At 32.1% G+C, this 21,775-nt stretch overlaps 1 protein-coding gene across 1 annotated transcript; it reads right to left on the bottom strand.

The window, feature by feature from the left end:
* Positions 1-675: 675 nt before the first annotated feature.
* On the bottom strand, positions 676-21,551 carry LOC139098640 (uncharacterized). The gene is made up of 3 exons (XM_070650878.1): positions 21,432-21,551; positions 4,603-5,528; positions 676-731 (listed from the first exon to the last, which is right to left on the bottom strand). Exons 1-3 carry the CDS (start codon positions 21,485-21,487, stop codon positions 676-678), a joined length of 1,038 nt encoding a protein of 345 aa, XP_070506979.1. The 5' UTR covers positions 21,488-21,551.
* Positions 21,552-21,775: the final 224 nt, after the last annotated feature.

The following is a 21,775-nucleotide window of genomic DNA, read 5'->3' as shown; positions in this document are numbered from 1 at the left end:
AAAGTTTAATTACAATTTGATTACTTTACGAACAAAAATTGCTGTGGGCTATTGTCATTAAAATGGGAATATTTATTTTTTTTCTAAGGGATTATATGGACAAGTGGTATTGTGGATTGATAGATCTGGAATTTTATAGTAAAATTAAATTTTTTCTAGAAACGATAAAGTTATTGGAGACAATTTTCAACATGAAATCATAATTTTTTTTATGTAAAGATATAAACTTGATGTGTAATAGTTTGTGAATCATAAAATTCAATTTGTACTTTTGCATGATTGGTACAATAGATTCAAACATCGATAAGAACAACTTCAATCTTCCCCAAAGTATGATGCTAATATTTAATATATGAACAATCAAAAGTTTTTTGATTTTTGTCTCGAAAAACCACTTATTTAGGGCGGCCATCTTCTTGATTATCAAAGAAGGTTTTATATGCAGTAAAATAAGTAAGTTAGTCATTTGCCCAACCAATACAAGAACTTGTCGAATATCAAATGAGATAAATTACGACTTGATGCTTCAAAATTGATATAACTTTGACACGATGATTCATAAATTAATTTTAGTTTCAAATTTACTGTGATTTTTTATGTCTTAAAACTTACAATGGTGCAACACAGGATTTGAATACGTTAAAATGGTCCCATTCATATTTTTTCTATTGTTGCTTATGAACGATCTTCAACTTTCACTATTGAATATCCTTGATAGGTATTTGGTTCATCTAAAAATAAAATAATCAGGAATAAATTAGTTCAATGAGCTCATTTTAGAGGATGAAGGAATACATTAAATTTGGCAATAATTGCAATAACATCTACAATAATCTAAGATCAGACACTATCGTTAATTTTGTAATAATTGTGAGTTTTTTAGAAATTTTACAATTTTTTCCAAATAAAACTGACGATTTCTACAATTCATACGACAGTGGCTGATCCTTGATAGTAATTTAAACACAAAAACAAAAATATCATTAAGTAGCATGCAGGATAGCATTTAAAAAAATCTTCAAAATTCTACCCAATCCCTACCCCATGCATCTCATACCATTAACTAAAAATCTACAAAAAAAGCATATATTTTTCAAAAATAATTTCCAACTAATGGATAAATAATTAAAAAAAGAGAATGTCTGCGAGAAAAGATAAAGGACGGACTTATTTTCCGTTCATGACCATCTTCATTACATTAAAATGCTTTTATAATAAAAAGCCATTTTCTATATTCTTAATTTCACATTAATTATATATATTTTTTTTATCTCATTTTAATGAGATTCTTGTGCTGGATGTGAGTTCTTTTTTATTAAATTTAAATTAGATGTGAGTGGGTAAAGATGGAATTTTGTTTTGTATAAAATAAGTAGAATTTAGGGACATTAAAAAGGATGAGAAATGGATGGATGATTTGAATAAAATAACAAATTTAAATAAGAGGAATTTAATTTATTTTTTATGAGATTTTAGATAGAAGAAATTCGGAAAAGAGTCTTGGGTGTCATTAGTATTAGCTTCAGGGGCGTACTCTAGGAGGTAGATGGGAGATTTGTGGGTCAAACAAGATTTGAGGATTCAATTTGCCAGTCTTATAACGTCCCAATCAAAAACGCTCTAGCTACGTCCCTGCTACGCGTAGCTAAGTCTCTGTTTGTTCCTGCTACCTCACTGCCACATCCATGATACATCCTTGCTACATCTCTGCTACATCCCTGGTACGTCAGTTTAACATCCATTCAACTTCCTTGCTACGTCTCTGCTACGCCCATACTACGTCCTTGCTACATCTCTGCTACGTCCTTTCAGCTACGTCACTGCTATATCTCTGTTACTTCACTGCTATGTCTCTGCTACGTTATTGCTATATTCATGCTACGTTTCTGCTACGTCCATGCTACATCTCTGATACGTCTCTGCTACGTCCATGCAACGTCCTAGCTACGTGTCTCTACAACATCCCTGCTACATCACTGCTAGGTCTCTTCTCCGTTACTGCTACACCTATTCTACGTCACTGTTACGTCCTTGCTATTCCATGCTACGTCCATTCTACGTCCCTGCAACACTCATGTTACGTTTTCCTGCTACGTTCCTGCTACATTAAAGCAACATCACTGTTACATTTCTGCTCCAACCATGATACGCTCCTGCTACACCCCTGTCTAGCTTCAATTTTATTTTATGAGGTGATTTGGGTCAATATTCATAAGGATTTAACATTCAGCCACCAACTCTAGTCTCAATCAAGTCCCCCCAATCCACAGCCAAACACAGTAACTACCAGTAAATACCAAAACGCCCCCAAATCAGAACATCCACACAAGAAACACAATACAAACTCATTGAAAATTCAATTTAAAAATTACTGGAAATAATCTCCATCAACACTAATCAATCCCTTATTAATTAATATCGACAGTACAAAAAAAACATCCTCAAATGTCATCATCGTAGCTGTTATGAAACATAACTTGAAGGATCCTTCATCAGTTCAAACTTTCCCTTTTCATTGAGCCAAATGATTTAAACATCACATATATGTACATCATCTCAGTCATTCTGTGTATATTTGTGGAAAATGCCAATGAACATATGACCAATAATATGGAAAATCATACATATCCATAATAAACAACAACATTCACATCATATCGTACGGTTATATAAAACAATGCAAGAGGAAGAGATGAAAAAAAAATAATAAGAGTGAAAGCAGCATGTTGACCTCTTCAAAATTCAACAAAACAGAAAAACTTACCGTAAAGTTTATGTATATCGACAAAAATTGTTGCCATGACTCTTGAAAATCATCATCAAAAAAAGGGGAAACTAGGATGGTGATTAGAAAATATGAAAATTTATTCAATCTTTTCAATGGAATGAGATATAAAAGGAAATGATTTGAATAGATAACGTAAAATTGACTAGAAGATGAGAGATGACATGTATGATGTGTATTTACAGATATGGATGGTATTGAAGAATTTATTAGAATGGAGATTGAATGGCTTTAGTTGAATTTAGGGACTGAAGTTACAATTTAAGAGAGCTTGAAGCCAATATCTCAGTACAAAATTTCGCTAAATAAGGTCCAAGACACCAAAAAGCATGAAAACTGCATAAAAAATTATCAAAAGGGTGTGAAACTTTGCAAAAATTGACGATAAACTAATTGAATAGCAGAGCTTGACATCGACTCCAGTAGACTTTTCTACACAAAATTCAAGTTGATTTCGAGACTTGTGGTAATTTGTCAATTTTGGCAACATTCTGCATAGGTTCATGCCCTTTGATAAGATCAAGTCAAAATTTATATACGATTTTCATACTCTGATAAATTTTCAGGTTATTATGAGTGTAATACTCTGCTTGGGGTACAAAACTATGCAAAAAATGAAGAAAAACATCAAAATAGGAACCAAATCAAAGGATACAAAACTTTAAAATTTTAAAGGGTGTAAAACTATGAAAAAATTATTGCTGAACTCGAAATCGACGTCTGTGTCATTCAGTTAGTTTATCGTGATTTTTTTAGCTTAGTTCGAAACTCTCTGATAAGGTTTTATGCTATTATGAGTTTAGGACCATACTAAAGGGCGTGAAACTATAATCAGAACAAAGAACAACAGCAGAGTTGCAGCCATACTAAGGGGCGTGAAACTATAATTAGAATAAAGATCAACAGTAGAGTTGCAGCAGAGTGAACCCTATTCAAAGGATGCAAAACTATAAAAATTTGCAGGGTGTAAAACTACAAGAATTGCATTTTTTCTAAGCTTAAATCAACTAATTTCAATTTTAACGCAGTTATTCTTAAATATCATAGCATGAAATGGAGTCTAGTCGACTTTAACCATATAGACTTCGAGATCTTGTAAATTCTAGCTAATTCTACACCAGTAACCGATTCTGTCAACAACACATTCCTCTCCTAAAATGAATGATGATTTAATTCATGCCTGCTTCTTTGATATAAAGGAAAAGCAATTAAATTACACTAAAACTTTCTACCATTAACAGCAATCAATACGTAAAATTTTCTAATACAATACTTCCTCATCCCACATATTTTAATAAAATCATCAGATACATCTAACAATATTTAGATGCTCCTAAATGTATTTACATTTTCGGTTGTGATACCGGAACAAATTTTTTTTTTTGCATAATATTAGACACAGACATGAATGCAAATTTTGCTTACGGATCAACGAAAGTGAAAGCGAAATAGAATTTATTGAATATTAGGAGTAAATTTGTTGGAATATCGATAATAATTGCACATAAATTTCTATTACGGCGGATTATTGTTGTGTCATTAATTGATTAGAATCTGAGTTTCATTGACACTTGTTGTAATTTATGGGACTGTATGGACACAATAAATGATTTAAAAATTCAATTAATTTGTATGAAAATTCTTTATTGCTGTGTAATTTACATTAGATTGACATAAATGAAAAAGGCTTCATATCTACCAGGGGGTTGTAGCGTTAACACAAGAAGTCCCTGGCGGAAGCATCTCGATAGAAAAAGTCATTTTGTAATATATTCAATAAAATTTAGTTACAAACTAACAAATTTGACTTAAATTACTTTTTAAATTCTCAAACTTAATATGTAATGTGTACGAAAATTCAGAATGCATATTTCCAAAATCAATTTCAAAATCTTCAATTTTGCTTTTGTATGCTTGACTTTCAGACGTTCCACATTCAGCTTTAATATCGACAATCTCGTTGCTATATTCATTAAAAATTTCATCGATATTTTGACATTTTGTATTACATTTAGGACACTTTTGTGACGGTTGTGCTGATGGACATGATTTTGCAGTAGTGTAAGGAGTAGCAGGAACAGTTGGTGGAAGAAGAGTTGGTGCCGGAAGCTTAGGACAGACTTCTTTAACCTGATTTTGCAACCTCAAAAATGCTGCACTTTGGCATGTCAATTTTGCTGTGGAAATAATGTTCAAGACTCCATTTCGATTATTTATGGCCGCACTATTTGGACATTGGACATTGCCATTCAGCCATAGATTATTTAAATTCAACAAATTATCGAAAACATTTTGATGAATGTGAAAAAGTTTATTGCTCAAAAATGAGATTCCAGCTAATTTCGGATTAAAGTCAAAAGTTCCTTCTTCAATCACCTCAATTTTATTACGTTCAAAGTACAGCTCCATCAATTCTGGAAATGGTTTCAAATCTTCTGCGACAAGTTCCTTAATTTGACCGTTATTGAAGTGAATTATTTGGAGATTTGGGAAGTATTTTTCCAGTCCTTTGGGAAACTTATGAACATTTCCAATGTTACCAAAAATTCCTCTAACATCCTCTGAACTTGACCGAGCTGCATGATTTCCAGTTACATAAGCATCTTGGTATTCAGGTGAGGTAACAGTTTTGATAATGCATGAATAGATGCGCTTATGGATGTAGTAATTGTGAATGGCAAATCTACAGTCAATGTTGACTGATGATGAAATGTTGAGGATTGACAAAAGGCATAAGGTGAAACTGTTAAAAAATTGCATCGGAAATAAAATAAATTATGTTTTAATTAGTCAGGAATTAAGATTGAAATAACTCACAAAATTGATTTCCTCATTCTTGAAATATTCAATGAATTTAGGTAAACTATGTACTGTACACAGCACAAAATTAAAAGTTCAACTGTCAAGATTATTTTTAGTCGCGAATACTTGCAATTTTAGATGATAAGAACAGAAAAAAAAATTTTAAAGCTGTTATCATGCCTCAATACCGTATTTGTATTTCAATAATTTTATAATACTCAGAGTAATACTTTCAGAGATACTTAGGTCGTTGAACAAGTACAAAGGTAACAGAGTGACCTATATTAAATGTGCATCGCTAAGACACGACTTTGTCAAGGTTACATCATGGTTATTTTTTAAAAGCCTTTATCAGCCAGGTTGATTCAGCCTTTATTTTCAGCATGCAAAGAGTTTGCTCACAAAAGCAGAGTAAGCTTAAAGTAACTCTCGCAAGCATGCTCAGCTAGTATATTTGAGTATAACAAACTGTCAATATCATGCTCTCTGCTTGTTAGAGCATATTTCTTTATTTATCTCAAAATCATATTTTACAACAATTCAAACCATTCATTCACAGCTATTCAAGTTGCTTTTTAAATTCTCAAACTTATCATTAAGTGTATTCATAAATTCAGACCGCATATTTGCATATTCAACCTCAAAATCATTAATTTTTTCCAGAGCTTGACTTCCACGATATAGGCATTGTCCCTTAAGGTCAAGAAGTTTAGCGCTGAAGCCGCCAAACGATTCATCAGAATTCACACACTTCGCAGCAGGAACAGCAACTTTCGAAGCACTTTTGAGCTTCTTCTCTAATCTCAAAAATGCTTGACTTTGACATGAAGATTTAGCTGTGGCAATAAGACTCAGAACATAATTTCTATTGTTTCTAGCCACACTATTAGTGCATATATTTCCATTAAGCCACAAATATGTTAGATTTGTCAAATTATCAAAGACATTTGCACTAATATGAAAAAGTCTGTTGTTCAGGAATGAAATTGCAACCAATTTAGGATTAAATTTGAAAGTTCCTTCCTCAATAACTTCGATCTTATTGTTGTCAAAGTAAAGTTCCACTAGATCTGCAAAGTATTGCAAGTCATCAGGACGTAGTTCTCTGATCAATCCATTATAAAGGTAAATAACTTTAAGGTTCCTATATCTTTCAAGACCTTTGGGTAGTGCTTGAATATTTCCAGTATTTCCATAAAATCCCATAACATCATTGTTAGATTTGCCTGTCAAATGAGTTCCAGTAAATTGAGCAAATTCACTTTCTGGAAAAGTAACTGAATTGATAACACACGAATATATTTGTCTGAGTATGTAGTAATTTTGAATGCTGTATGTGCAATCAATTTCTACAGACTTTGAAAGGTGAAAGATTGATAGAAGGCATGCGACAAAACTAGGAATAAATGTATGAATTTGATAATGAATTATAACTTTTAGGTTAATCTGTAGCTAATTATTATACACTTACAGAAATAAATTTCGCATTTTGTTGATTTTTTGGTCTGACTTAATATTTTTTCTGTGCACTTTGGAATGTTAGGGATAATTCATAAATTACGTAACACCAAAATAAAAGAGTAGGAGTGTTTTGAAACTTTGATACGGAATATAAAACAAAAACGTAGAGGAAGGTGGATCTTAAAAGGCTATTTTTAGTGCTACGTAACTTCCAAACGATCCCTTACCGTGAAATAAGAAATATCAATTATATTTACATGTTTAAGATTGTGAACGACGAATACAATTAAATAATGCATTTGTATTTGAAAGAATTGATAGCATAACTTCATTTTTCAAACCATCCGCCATTAAACTGAAATAAGATGATAAGGAACTTTCCTCAATATCACAAATCGGTCATTCAATTTGAAATGTAGCACCAAACTGAGGTGACCCTAGCACGATAACGGATTAATTTTCAAACCTTAGCAGGGAAATATCATGCCATTTTGGTACAGAGATACCAATATGTTATCTAAAACAGGTATTTTGACCTGTTAAGGTTAGTCAGAGTCATGTCAAATTGGAGCCGGATTTTTGAACGATTAACCGATTTGTGCTTTTCCGGTTAGTTTGAATGCGAATCTTGTCCAGATCGAAATACTCAAAATTGTAAAGATTATGTGCGAATCCTTGTTACAAAATGATTGAAATATCGGTGTCTGGTAGGAATTGAACCCACTCACTCACAAAAGAGTGATACCAGATATCCGGCCTGTAACCCAACCAGGTCACATATGTCTTTTTGCTCATATTAGCAAATTCGCCTATACATCCCAAACCGACATCCCATTCAGCCATTATTCCCCGCTAAATATGTTTAAAAAACGTAAAACTCGACTAGAAAAATAGAAAAAAAAATGTCTGTAAATGTATTAACATCAATCTTGTTCTATCTCAATTCTATTATATCTGTAAGTATCCTTATGTATATACACACTCATCACATGAGGCTCAAAACAGCACAGTTATGGATGATACTGGAAAATGATTTTACTTATTAATCATTTAGATTGAGTTTTATTTTTTTTTTCACGCGCCGTTAAGATAAAAGATATGAATTATCTCTGCATGTTGTGGATTTTTTCCTCTATATCCAGTTACTGCTTATGATATGTGAATATATATATATACTTATGTACTAACCCATCCATCCGTCCATTCATTCACATTCAGCTTTTTTTTTGTGTATATTTCTAAAGCGTATCCATCATCATCATATATCATCTGACAAAGGGGCATCTCTTCTGCTTTTTATTGTGCTGTTTTTACAGAAATATAAAAAATTTATATGTGAATATATAAACACACATTTATTCATTCATGTGCCATAAATGCCAGAAAAAGAAAAAGGAAGAAATGAGAAATAAAAAACAAGTAGAGGGCGAATTGTGTATATTGTCCATAAATTAATGCATAAGAATTATACATTTTTTTTTTGTGTTCATATGTAGGAGTGGAAAAGGAATTTCGAACGCGGATTTTTGTAGTTGTTTGGTTTTGTAAGTTTTGTTGTTTTGTCTTTTTGGAGCTTTTAATAGGCTTCATATGAGGATAATCTTTAGTAGGTTGAGATTAAAGCTTTCATTTGCGAATTGCTAGCATGAGTTTATGGTCATTTAACTTCGACAAGTTAAGACCACTACAAAATATCCTGATCTTGTCTCAAAGCTCTTATGAATGGTTCCTAATGTCTCGACTGACTTCGACAAATAGCTCAATCTCGATCCCTTTACGCAAACCTTTTGTAAACAGGCAATAATTGAAAAATGTCAAATCTTCTGTATTGCAAAAGCGTAATCTTGATTTTTACAATATTAAAATGAATATTGACAGCAAAAGAGTCAGATGGAAAGTCTTTTGTATTAACATAGATTCCATATCGAAACTGATAATGATTACAGTAAATTAATAACGAAATGAAGTAAGAAAAGGTGTTCGATCTTAACAAGAAGCTCTATTTCCAATCATTACATATCCGGGAGACATTCTGAGGTAAATTTGTGTCAGCAAGTAAACTAATAAAACGATTTAGAAGGTAAACCCAAGGTACAACCAATGTTCAAGCATGAACAAGAGCTGAAACAGGGGTTGGAATCGCTATACAAGCTGAGAATTTAGGCTGGCAAAAATAGGCATTTCATGGTGCATTCAAAGTACCTCAACGTCATTTTTAACATTTTACATCATCTGTTGACGTTAGAGCACACCTACTCTAGTGATTATGTTCGATTTAATAGGAAATTGTCGTCATGTAACCAAAGAGTTCGAATAGACGTCGATGTAATACATTATGCCACATTTTAGTTGCATGAAGCTGCATTTTGGGACTCTAAATTCAGTGATGCATGTGCTTTGCTAAATTAAACATCCAATTTTAGACTTTAATCATCAATAAATGCGTCAATTACCCAAAATTTCCATAATTTTCTTATTAACTCATTCATCCTTCACTCTCTCTTTTTTGCCATGTATGTATGTCTGTTGCCATGTTTAAAAATTACCGCACATACAGTTTCCTTTTAACTTTGAATTTCTCGTCTCAAACCCTCCTGGCCCTTTATATCATGCATATATACATATTTTCCTTCTTCCTACATGATATTTTCTCTGCTGTGCTTAGAACCCTTTTTAACTGAATTCATGTTATTTTTTTTACTTCACACACATTCGAGGGCATTAATGATGGCTTTTATCTTTTCCAATTTTAAACATAAAATAAACGAAAAAAATTTCACTCTTCGATGTTGCATAACTGCTGCTATTTTTTTTTAGACACAAATACATTCATAGACGAAAATAGAATGGAAGAGAAAGGAAGAATTTTTTTACATAACGTAAGATGAGATGAGGTCTATTGTGAATAATGAATGTATGGAGAAATGGTTCATGTTCTATTAAAATGAAAATTTTTCAACCCTTCCATCTGCCTATGTTCTTTTTTTTCCTTTCATTCAATCCTCAATGTGGAAGTTGGAAAAAAATATTTATTTTCTCAATGAGGAATTCGGTTTTGTGAAGCATGTGGGGATAGAAATTGACATTTTGGGTGATGCATGCGTTTTTGTGGACTTTTAAGGATGAATTTAGAGGATTTTGTCTACAGTTTTGAGGTTATGATCCAAATTTTGAGGTTATTTAACCAATTATAAGACATTGTCTCGGATTTTCAAGTTATGTCACAAATTGAAAACGCATAACTTGAGTTTTAGGTTATGTGCTCAATTTTAAGGTTATGACCCTAATTTGGAGGTTATGTGCCTAAGTTTGGGGTTATTTATCCAAATTTTGAGCTAAGATTATCAATATTGATGTTGCAGAGCTCAGTTTATGAAGTTATTTGAAAAAATTTTAGGGTTATGACCCTAATATTGAGGTTATATACCTAATTTTGAGGTTATGTGTCCAATTGTTGAGCTTAAATTGTCAATTTTGATATTGCAGAGTTCAATTCTCGTGGTTATGTGACCAATTTTAATGCTATTTTATCGATTTGGAGGTTAAGTGTCTATTTTTAAGGTTATGTAAATTTTGAGGTTATATACCCAATTCTGGGGTGATGTCCTTAATTTTTGATCATAAATTATCAATATTAAGCTCAATTTCTGAAGTTATGTAGGCAATTTTGAGGTTAGGCTTGTAATTTTGAGGTTATATTACCAATTATGAGATAATGTCCCTAATTTTTGAGGTTAAGTTATCAATTTTTAACAATTTAAGACCTCAGTTTTTGAGATTGACTTTAACTTTGATTCCATATGCCACAAAACTGCGCTCTATACCCAAATAACAATCAATCACCCCACAATTCCCTTCACAACTTTCTTCCTCTCGTCTCTGTAATGTTCTGTCCATAACTCTGACTAAAAAATTGCCTCTTTTTCTATTTTCTACATTTATTTCATTGGGGAGATTTCCCTTTTTTCCCTCTTTTCAGCCTGTTTTTTTCAATCAAGCAGACTTAAATTGCTCTCAATTCTATTCCACATTTTCTACATTCATTCAATGTGATAGGCTAAAATGTATTTTTTTTCCTCCTCTTCGAAGATGCTGTATGTTGAAGCTTTATTCCATTATATATGATTCTCTCATCCCACTATCCTGAACGAAAAAAGTTTGCTTCATATCAGCATAAAAAGCGAACATTTTAAAATAAGTGAATCAATGAGGAGTGAAAAGAAAATGAGAAAAATGAAGATGAGATGTTTCATTGAAAATGTCATGTACAGAATGAGTTTGATGAGAAATGGAATGATATGGACGTGAACATTTCGAGTGGTTTTGAAAACTTTTTTGTTTGTTGTGAATTTTGAGATGCTTTTTTTAATTATTTTGAGGTTATATTACAATTTATAGGGCATTTGATGCCTATAGGTTTGATATTTCAGAGGTTTGGCACAGTCTGGACCAGATTATAACTGTCGTCAAGATCCCTAAGCTGTTAGCTGTGACATAATACTGATTTGAGAGTCCTTAATCAATTCCACGTGGTCAAGGCCTGTTGGCACACCCTCAAAATGCCAAATTTCACTTGACAGCAAATTTCGGTAAGAACATTAACCGTAAGAGCAGTTATCTGTGCCATCGTCCAAATTTGACAGCCCTAAGTCATTGTCACTTAGTCAAGGCCTATTGGCACACCCTCAAAATACCGAATTTCACTATAAATTGATTGTCATTAAGAAACCTAAGCAACTTTTTGTCTTATCGTGCAATTTGGCCAGCCCTTAATCACTGCCACCTGATCAAGGCCTATTGGCACACCCTTAATATCCTAAAATTCACTAAAAATGCCATAGCATTAAAAACTTTAAATCTTTCATATCAAAAAATCCTCAAAATTTAATCAAAATGAGAAATCCTCACGTAATTTTCAAATAATTCTTTCCCCTAAACCCCCAACCCCACTCCCATCCCCCAAAATTTTATAAAATTTAAAATTCAAGTGAGTAGTAAGAGAAAAATTTCCATAGTCCGTTGATGGTTTTCATCTCATTTTTTAACCCAACTTTCGGTATGTGCACAAGAGTTTCCATGCTTATATTCACATCAATTGAAAAAGAAAAAAAAATGTCGGGTGGTGTGAGACTCACACACAAAATGAATGCTATATGCAATATAAAAGAGGCAGAAGGATATTTATATACGGTATTAAGTTCTAGGGATACTGAATTTCATTAAATCTATCGAGAGACTTTTTCTTCCTTTCCTTTTCAACAGCAACGCATATATACATGTGATTCTAAATGATTCAAAATAAAAAGGGGTAGAAAAAGGAATTTTTTTTTTGTTCATATGTGAACTCACAGAAAATGCACACGACAGAGATCTCATGAACACTCTCTTTTTTCAAGGCTTAGTTTTTGAGATGGTGGGGATTTTGGATCTTATTTTGACGAATGTCCGATTGAAAGGAAAGAGAAAATTTTCATCTTACCCGAAAATAGCCGAACGTTGACGACAAAAGCCGAACTTAGACGAAAAAATTCGAACTGAGACGATAAAAGCCGAACATAGACGACAAAAGACGAACTTAGTCAATAACAACTGATCCTTGTCCACAAAAGCTAACCTCAAATCCGAACTTTGCCGAATAAACAAACAAAGTCGATGAATGTCGAACGTAGTCGAATGAAACCATGCTTCTTTGTCAATTGCTTATCTTATTCCAAATAAGAAGATTACAGCAAACAAGAGTCTAACCTAATCGACAAGATGAACATTATACCTGAATTTAACCAAAATCTGCCAAACTTTAACAAATACCTCCGAAATTAAACAAAAACTTTGGTTTTACACGAAATCGGCCAAGCTTAGGCGAATATAACCGAATTTAGACGAAAATTGTCGAGCGCAGACAAAAATTGTCAAACTTAAACAAAAGTTACCGAACTTATACGAAAGGAGCCGAATTTGCATGAAATTTGCCGAGCTTATACGAGGTTGCTGATCTTTTACAAAATTTGCCGAGCTTGTACGAAATTTGCCGAATATTCACGAAAATTACCAAACTAACTTGTACGAAAACTACCGAACTTAAACAAAATTCGAATATTAAGCTAGAATGAGCCAAGTTTTGATTCGACCATAGCCGAATTGATCCGAAAAAATCCGAACAAAGTCGAATGTAAACGAACTTAATAAAAAAACAGGGAAAATATACGGCCGTTACATTACGTTCGCTTTTAGAGGGAGGATTTTGATTCAACCAAAACCGAATTGTAACGAATATAGTCGAATGGAATCTAGAAACGTATTTATTAGAAAATAATGAAGGCCAATCATACGACAAAAGCCATTCAAAATGCGCCTAATCCCCCCAAATCTTCAAAAGTCACATATTTTAGTATAACAGTACATAAATATAAATACGTATATCGCCTGGATAGAATGTCGACCAAAACATATATAAAATTTTTTGGTTAAATTTTTTATTCTCTATCCTATATTAAAAAAAAGAGTAAAAAATAGGAAGGAAAGAATAGAAAATGCCATTATCCATTGTCGTCGTTGAATATAATTTCTAGACATTGAAAAATGCAATGACAAAAAGAGGTGATGGAATGGAATGAAGTAAACAACAAAAAAAAGAGAGTAAAAGGAAAGAAAGGGAAGCAGTTAGATGAGCAGTAATAGCACATACAGCATAGCATAGGCAGTCAACATCAAAATGATTTTAGTTAAAAAGCATTTTCTTCATTCACACTACACAAAAAAAAAATTAGGGACGAGATGGAAATATAAAATTCTAATATGGAAGCAAAAGTCCACTGAAAAGAAACTTTCTCCGTGCGTGCGTAGAAGCAGTAAAATGTGTGGAATGGCGTGTGTGGGTAGGACAAGAAAAATATAAATTTTTCACCCCTCTTATTTTCCACGTCCATCGCATGCGAGAGTCGAGGAAAAAAAAAGTATTGCTTTAGGTAAAATGACCACCATCTCATCTTATCATGCTAAATATGCTGAACACTTTTGAGTTTATGTATGTATAATTTTTTTTTTTTTGTATATTCATTTTCTAAAATGGCGCTGTTTGGAGGAGTTAAGTTGTGGGAGATATTGTGTTGGATGAAAGGAATTTTTATAATTATTAGAATTTTTTCATGAATTTAATTAGTTTTTGTATGGAAGTATGTATTTTTAGAAACTATATTGTGTAGGTAGCATAGTAAAGTCGTCAGATCATGGCTGCGTGGGCGACACAAATGAAATGTTGCTTATATGTTGCTTCCATATTGCTTCCATGTCGCTTATATTAGGTTTCATGTATCTTCAATGTAGCTTTCGTTTGGCATTCATGTGGCTTCCATATGTCTTCTATGTTGCTTCAATGTGGCTTCTAAATTGCTTTTATGTTTCTTCTTTGTAGTTCCCATTTTTCTTCCACGAGGCTTCCATGTGGCTTATGATTAAGTGCCTCACAGACTTCATTCATGCTGCTTACATGTGGTTTCAATGTAGTTTTTATGAAGCTTCTATATTGCTTCTATGTAGCTTCTTTGTGGCCTCCATGTAGCTTCTTTGTGGCTTTCATGTATCTTCTATGTGACTTCCATGTCACTTTCATTTGACTATTAAATAGCTTCCATGTGACTCCTATGTAGCATTCATGTTGCTTCAACGAGGCTTCTATGCGGCTTCTGTGTGACTCACAGGCTTCATTCATGTGGCTCCTATGTGTTTTTCATGTAGATTTTATATGGTTTCTAAGTAGCTATCATGTTGCTTAAATGTGGCTTCTTGGTTGCTTATACGCTACTTCTATGTAGCTTTAATGTGGTTTTCATGTGGTTTTTATGTGACTTTTATGTGGCTTTCATGTTTCTTCAATGTAGCTTCCAAGTTTCTTTCAATTTGACTAGACCCCAATTCCTCAATGAATCCACACAACAATCAATGCCACTAAAAAGTTTACCTCATTTTAACCAGCACTTAGAAAATCGAGACCATCATTCATTCAACCAAACATACTAGCCTATTCATTAAACAAAAATTATTCACTACAAATATGCATCAACTACTCAATATTTTGTGTATAAATTTATCTTTAAACAATATTCCACAATTACACAATAAATATTTGGTCAATTCATCCCAACTTATCATTTTCAATGTAAATTACTTCATAAATTTAACAGCTTAAAACTGAAATCCGTAATCGATTTGTCAACGAACACCAAAAAAAAAAAAATTTGTTTACAGCATATGAAATGTTCAATAAAAATTCGGCAGTTAAATGAATTGTTTAATTAATTTTCATGAATTGTTAATGATTAATGGCGAATTACTCATTTAAAATGTTGTAGAATGTCGAGTCTTACAATGCGATGAACAGATATCCGATGGATAATTTGTTAAAGTTTAATTAATTCTGAAAAAGTAAGATTGGGAGATCTGAGGTGAAGAAGGTGGTGTCAAAATTGAGTATGGAACTCTCAGTGGCTTCCTGATCAAGGAAGAGACAGTGAATTAAGCGACATTAATGTTAGGAGTTACTCAAAACCTTACAACTTTTAAGGTTCTAGAGAAAAAATGACAAATTTCTCACAATATGGCCTGAGTTGGGTCTCGAACCCACACCTTTAGATTTCTAGTGTTCTTATAAACTAAGATCAAGTGCTTTTACTCACTGAGCTATCGAGGACTGCAAATGAGCGTGAAAAAATGCACACTTAACCTTCATTCTCTATAAAGTGCTCATTGTAAGTCCAGCACACAATGCTTCTAGCACTATCCAAACTGACCTATAGCGCCACTCAAAACCTCTCAAAACTCAAGAAACCTCAAAAATCATCAAAAAAATCCCTCAAATTTCATTGCTAATAAAAGTAATTCCTTTCCACCAATTAATTCCCTTTGTGATGCCACAAATATCCACAAATAATTTCTTTTTCATCATTCCCATAAAGGTTTATTTGCAGAAGCGATTAAAAAAATTCTGAATTATGAATTTTGTGTTTTTTTTTGTCTCCATTCAAATCGTGAAAAATATTCAGCACAGCATAAAAACGTGTACATGTGAACATACGAATATGTGGCGAAGGATTAGATCGGAGGGGATGAACATTTATTGTCATTAAAAGCAATAATATGAGAAAAGTACAGAGCTGAGTAGAGTTTAGTAAGTTTTATGGATACTCGCTTTTTGTTTGGATATACATTTTTTTATATGTTTGCCTTTCTAATGAAATTTTTTGAAAAAATCGTCAATGTAATGAAAAGGAGCTGGAACTAAGATAGATTTCCGAACTAGAATAGTACAAGCCTGAGTCCATGCTTAATTAATGATTTTTAAAAAATGAAAAAATTCACGAAAACCTCCTTGAAAATTTGAATTTTATTTGACCGTTAATTTTCAAAAATAAAATTGACCGTTATTTTTTCATTCAATTTTAAATTCATTTCATTGATGGTTACACCAACGGCATCAACATTACAAACAGACTATTAATAGTCATCCAATGTAAATGCCTCCAAACTGTATCCAAAAAATCATCAAATTTTATCCGAAAAATATCATCAAATTTCAATCATATTTCATTACAACTTTTTTTTACTCCAGTTCCAACTCATATCCATCAAAATCAACACACACACAACAAAAAAAAATCAATCAGAATTTCCCACTTCAATGGATAAGCACATAAAATAAAAAAAATCTATAAAAACTGATTGAAAATCAAGTTTTGTACAAACTATTGCTTTGAGTGTTCATTAAGTTCCTCCAAAAAATTGTTGACACAAAATTCATTTTAATGGAACTCTCGAAATGCGTTAAATTTTTATATTTTTTTTTCATGTCAAGAACTTTCTGTTTTATTTGAGAAATCCGGCATCATATTGCAGTCATATTTTAAGTTAAAAAAATCCATTATGAATATTAAGCATGAATAAATAAAAAAATAACTGACCTTGCTGAATGTGAAAAAAAAATTCACATTTTTTTACGTGCGAATTTTTTTTTTCTGTTTGCGTTGTTTAAAAAAAAAAAAGTTTATGAAGATATAAAAAAACTGTCTGTAGTATGGGCAAAATCAATAATCGATTCGCGATTTTTATGTCATTCACTTTTTATTTTGCGGAAGGATTTCCTCGAAATGAAAGTTTTTAAATTGAGAGTTTTAAGAATTTTGGTTTTAATTTTATTATACTACAAAGTATTTAGTGTAGCAGCGAATGAACCCAGAAGGCACAAGGCGGATAGATAGTCTAAAATCTATATGCAAGCCAATATAACTCTGATTTCGGGTCAGATTCGATGAATTTCTGGCTTCAGGTCAAAGTCAAGTAGACCTCGGTCAGATTTTTGATCATTTCTAAGCCATGTGCCAAGTAGTTTTAATGAATCTAAATAGGACCTCGAAATTTTCATTAGTGATTTAGATCTAACGGAGAAGCCATGTTCCAAATGATATTTGTAGCTTATGGCTATCGTCATCTGATCATTTTTGAATATATTAAACGACAAAGGTTGTTATATCCATTTGTCTTGAAAATGCTCTCAGAACATATCATGACAAAGCACAATAAAGCCAGCGAATCGACATTCTGCGAAACATTCACTGCTCACTTAAACGAATGATAGATTTATGTGCTGTGAGGGTAGCTGGTTTTGTAGAATTCATGTCCTATTCGATTCATTTGTATGCGCCAACATTAAGTGTAGTGCTACAAGAATTAAGTTAACTTTCTACTTATGTTGACGCCAATGTAAAAGTGCTACACAAAAGTGTGCATGTCAGCTTTCATTATTTAAAGCTTTAGATAACATTTTATGGTTCAGTTCAAGGAAGATCTAAAAACAATTTTTCAAAGAAAGGATATAATGAAAAGTTTAAGATTCAATAGGCTTGGTTGAGCTGTTCATGGATCAATTGAAGCTTCAAAGCACATTTATATGATAAGAAATCAATAGAGTGTCTGATTTGAGAGACATTGTGGATATATTTAGACTGGCATAATGGTCGTGAATCAAAATTAATGTCAGCAAAGTGAATAATCTAGTTGGTGGTCAAAGAACTCTTGAAGAGGGAGGATGTTGATGGAGACAGTGAAGCATTTGATGCTGGTAATTAGAAAAATGCAGCCAGCAATAGAGCCAGTTTTAGACACCAAATGAGAGAGTCCATGGATCACAGTTGAGTTTAAAAAAATGTCAAATAATACTAATCCAAAAAATTAATCCAAAAAGTCATTTTAAAAATGTCAAATTTTAACCGCATATTTACATAATTAAAATCTAAAAATTAAGCAAAAATCAAAATTCAATTATCAGCAAATCAAAAATTTCCCATAAATTTCAATTATAACTTTTTTAAACTGTAATTAATTTTCAATTCATTAATTTCAAATTGAATCGTTCACAATTTGCTATCAGCATTAAAATGTAATAGATTTTTAATAGAAATTATTTTTTTTGGTACCCTCAAAAATTGTTCCTCACCCATAAAAATTGTGCCTCTACCTCACAACTTTCGACCCCCCACAAAACAACTTTTTTTCACCGTCCACAAATCTTTCGACAATTTTTTTTTTCAATTTTTTCTCTTCTACTCAAAAGGTGTCGTTAGTTGTACCGTCCAAAAACAAGCAGTTACAGACTTGAGAAATAGTCAAGTTTATTTCATCCTGCTGTATAAAATGCTGTTAATCAAGGGGACATACGTGCATATGTAGGGAAATGCTGTACATAAGAGTCACACAGCAGCAGCATTTCATTGAAATGTATGACATGGAAAATAAAAGAGTCTACAATGATGAAATATTGAAAGCAGCAGCAACGGTCGAAAAAGGAAGCAACAACAACATAAAATTGAACGCGGGAAAAAAAAGATCGCGAGAAAAATTAGAGAGGAGACATACAAATATTGGAGCATGAAGAGCATAACTTGTGCTGTATATCTGCACCCCCCTCCTCGCCAATTGTATCACCCACCATCCTCTATATCTGACGACGACATCGTCATCAGGGCATGAGGCAAAAAAAATGAAAATGAAAAAAAAAGGAATTGTATGAAAAAAAAAATGTGCGGAAAAAAGCATAAAACAATATTTTTTAGGTTCGCCGTTTTTTCCACCATCGGTAGTCGGCCAGTGCGAGAAAATATTTTGTTAGCTGTGGTGTGTTTTTTATCATTTTTCCGTGAAATATATAAAAACAGAAAATTTGTTCCTGTCTTAGGAAAAAGGAACTTTAAATAAATAACAAATTTGTAGGATTTTTGTCACTAAAAAATCGAAAAAAAAAATTGGACTAGAAAAAATTGACATTGAAGTGAATAAACTCACAGTAGACATTGACCTTTTTTTTGTTATTGTTAGTGAAAATTTTTAATTTTTCTTAAGTTTTAAGACTTTTTTTTAGTTCCTTTATCTTCATCGACACACATGACAACCAACCCCACAGTGGAAGTGACGACGGGAATTTTACAAATGTGAGTAAAATTTTCAATGTTGCACCTTTAAATATGATCAAAAAAAAATGTATATATTAAGCATGCTGATTAAATATGATGATGATGACGGTAGTGGTGGTGGTGGGGTGGGTCAATGTCGACAAGTATATTTCACTATTGTATTGTGGTATGATGGCCAGCATGTCATCCACTATGCATATGTATATTATGTACATATAATCATTATATATAAATGTGATAAATGCATTATAGCATTATGTGCCTAGCAGTTCAACTGTTTATGCTCAATTTATTATTAATTACTTATTTGCTTTACGGCAAATTATTTTTGCGAGATCACAAAAAAGGATGTTTTTTTAGTTTTTTTGTGTTTAATAAGCTGTTTTTTTGGGATGAGGTCATTTTAGTGTATTTTTTGGGAATTTTATGCAGATTTTGAATATTATTTTCATGGATGGAGGATTGTCATACTTGAGGTCATCAATTTTGAATTGTTAGTTAATGACTAATGAACAAAGTAATGATTTGCGTTTAGAATTACTACTGTATTTTTAAGATTCTTCATCGGACATTTATCAAGCAATTAAATTGGCACTATGCAATTCTTCAATATACAATCGACAGGAGCAGTTCACTTATTATGTTACACAATAACGAACTTTTTGAAAAATAACAAAATTTAAATCCATAAAGGATCAAATACGATTTTACTCTCTTGTTTGCAATAAGCAGGACGTTCTTTTGAATTACTATGGACGGTTCGAAATCGACTAGAGTTATCTCGACTCTGTCTAGGCTCTTTTTGATTTAGAATTCTATCAATATGTCAATTATAACTAGCAAGAGCAGCCGATCTAGCAAGGTACAGAAACCTGTTCATTCGATTTATTAACGAACTACTATTCACAGTAGATCAATAGGAACGAATCATCACCGTCAATTTTTTTTAGAACAAATTTGGTTTCTAATATAATCTCGATGTCAAATTAGAATTATGGAGAAGATGGAAGTAGAATTTTTAATTTCGGGATCAAAAATGTATGGAATTTTGGAATCAATTCTAAGAATTAATACATTTTAGGATCAATGCTGAGATTCAGTACCTTTAAAGCTCGATATTGAATACCACAATGAGTATCTCATAATGAGTGACTAAATTAAATTCAGCAATTTTCTTCTCTTCGTCCTTGATATGATGAATAGCTTGAAGAGGTCAACGTTTTAACCTTAATCTTGCATTTAGCAAAAAAACATGTTTGATAGTTTAAACTTGTTTAAAATGGAATGAAAAGAAAATTTCTAAATTCTTAAAGAGCACTCATTCTTAGATTGTCATAAACTCTCCATCAGAATTGCATGAAGCATCTGAGTAGCTTGCGTATTGTTCACAGTTTACATTACCATATGTGTAACATTAAGAGTTGATTAGTCACGACGTTCATTAGAATAAAGGAGACGGCAGCCAAAAATTTAAGAATTTGGTTAAATTTTCAACAATAATCGATTTATTGGACAAACTTTCATTGATGAATCTCAAAAATTAGCAGTTAAGCAGTAAATTTCAAAAACAGCAGTTAAAAACTCATTTCAATTTCAATATACATCCTCAAAAACTCACCTATGCATCATATCCTATTTTCATGATAAAAATTATTACAAACCTTAATTCATTATAAGCAGTACAGATAATATTTGCTATAAGCCTCAACTCCTATAAATCTGTCGAGTTTAGTAATTAATCATGCAACAACAAAAAAAGGAAGCGATAAGCGTATTAAAAAGTTTTATATGATCTACATTTAAGCCTTAAATTCTAATTTAATTGAAAAAGCATTTTTATATATTCTAAGCATATAATATTTTATTTAGCATTAATTTGATTTATTGTGACTACAAAAGCTGAATTGTTTGAAAAAAAAAATTACTTGATGATGACTGTTAATGGTGGGAGTTGATGATGGTTGTGCTGAATTGTGTTCATTTTTAATAAGATGGCGACATTGTAGAATTTTTTAAAAAATTTCACTTTTAAGTCACTTTAGAGCCTGCAAAGATAAAGACAGTCATTAATTAAGTCAAAATTCATCAAAATTTTTCAATAATTTCAAATAATTTAACCTCAAAAATTTCAATTATGGCCGATTTTTATATCCAGTTTGCCATTAGAAAAAGTAACCCACACCACCATTAATCCTTGCCATTTTTTCTCATGCGTTTTCACCCGCATTCGTACATTTTTCAAAACCCTTCATCTCAAATTTCCTCTTTT

Source organism: Chironomus tepperi, unplaced genomic scaffold (assembly GCF_022539635.2).
Source record: "Chironomus tepperi strain 1889 unplaced genomic scaffold, CSIRO-AGI_Ctep_v1 contig_450, whole genome shotgun sequence".
NCBI classification, from domain to species: Eukaryota; Metazoa; Arthropoda; class Insecta; order Diptera; family Chironomidae; genus Chironomus; species Chironomus tepperi.
The sequence above is the reverse complement of the archived record's forward strand: the minus strand, read 5'-3'. Positions and strand labels throughout refer to the sequence as shown.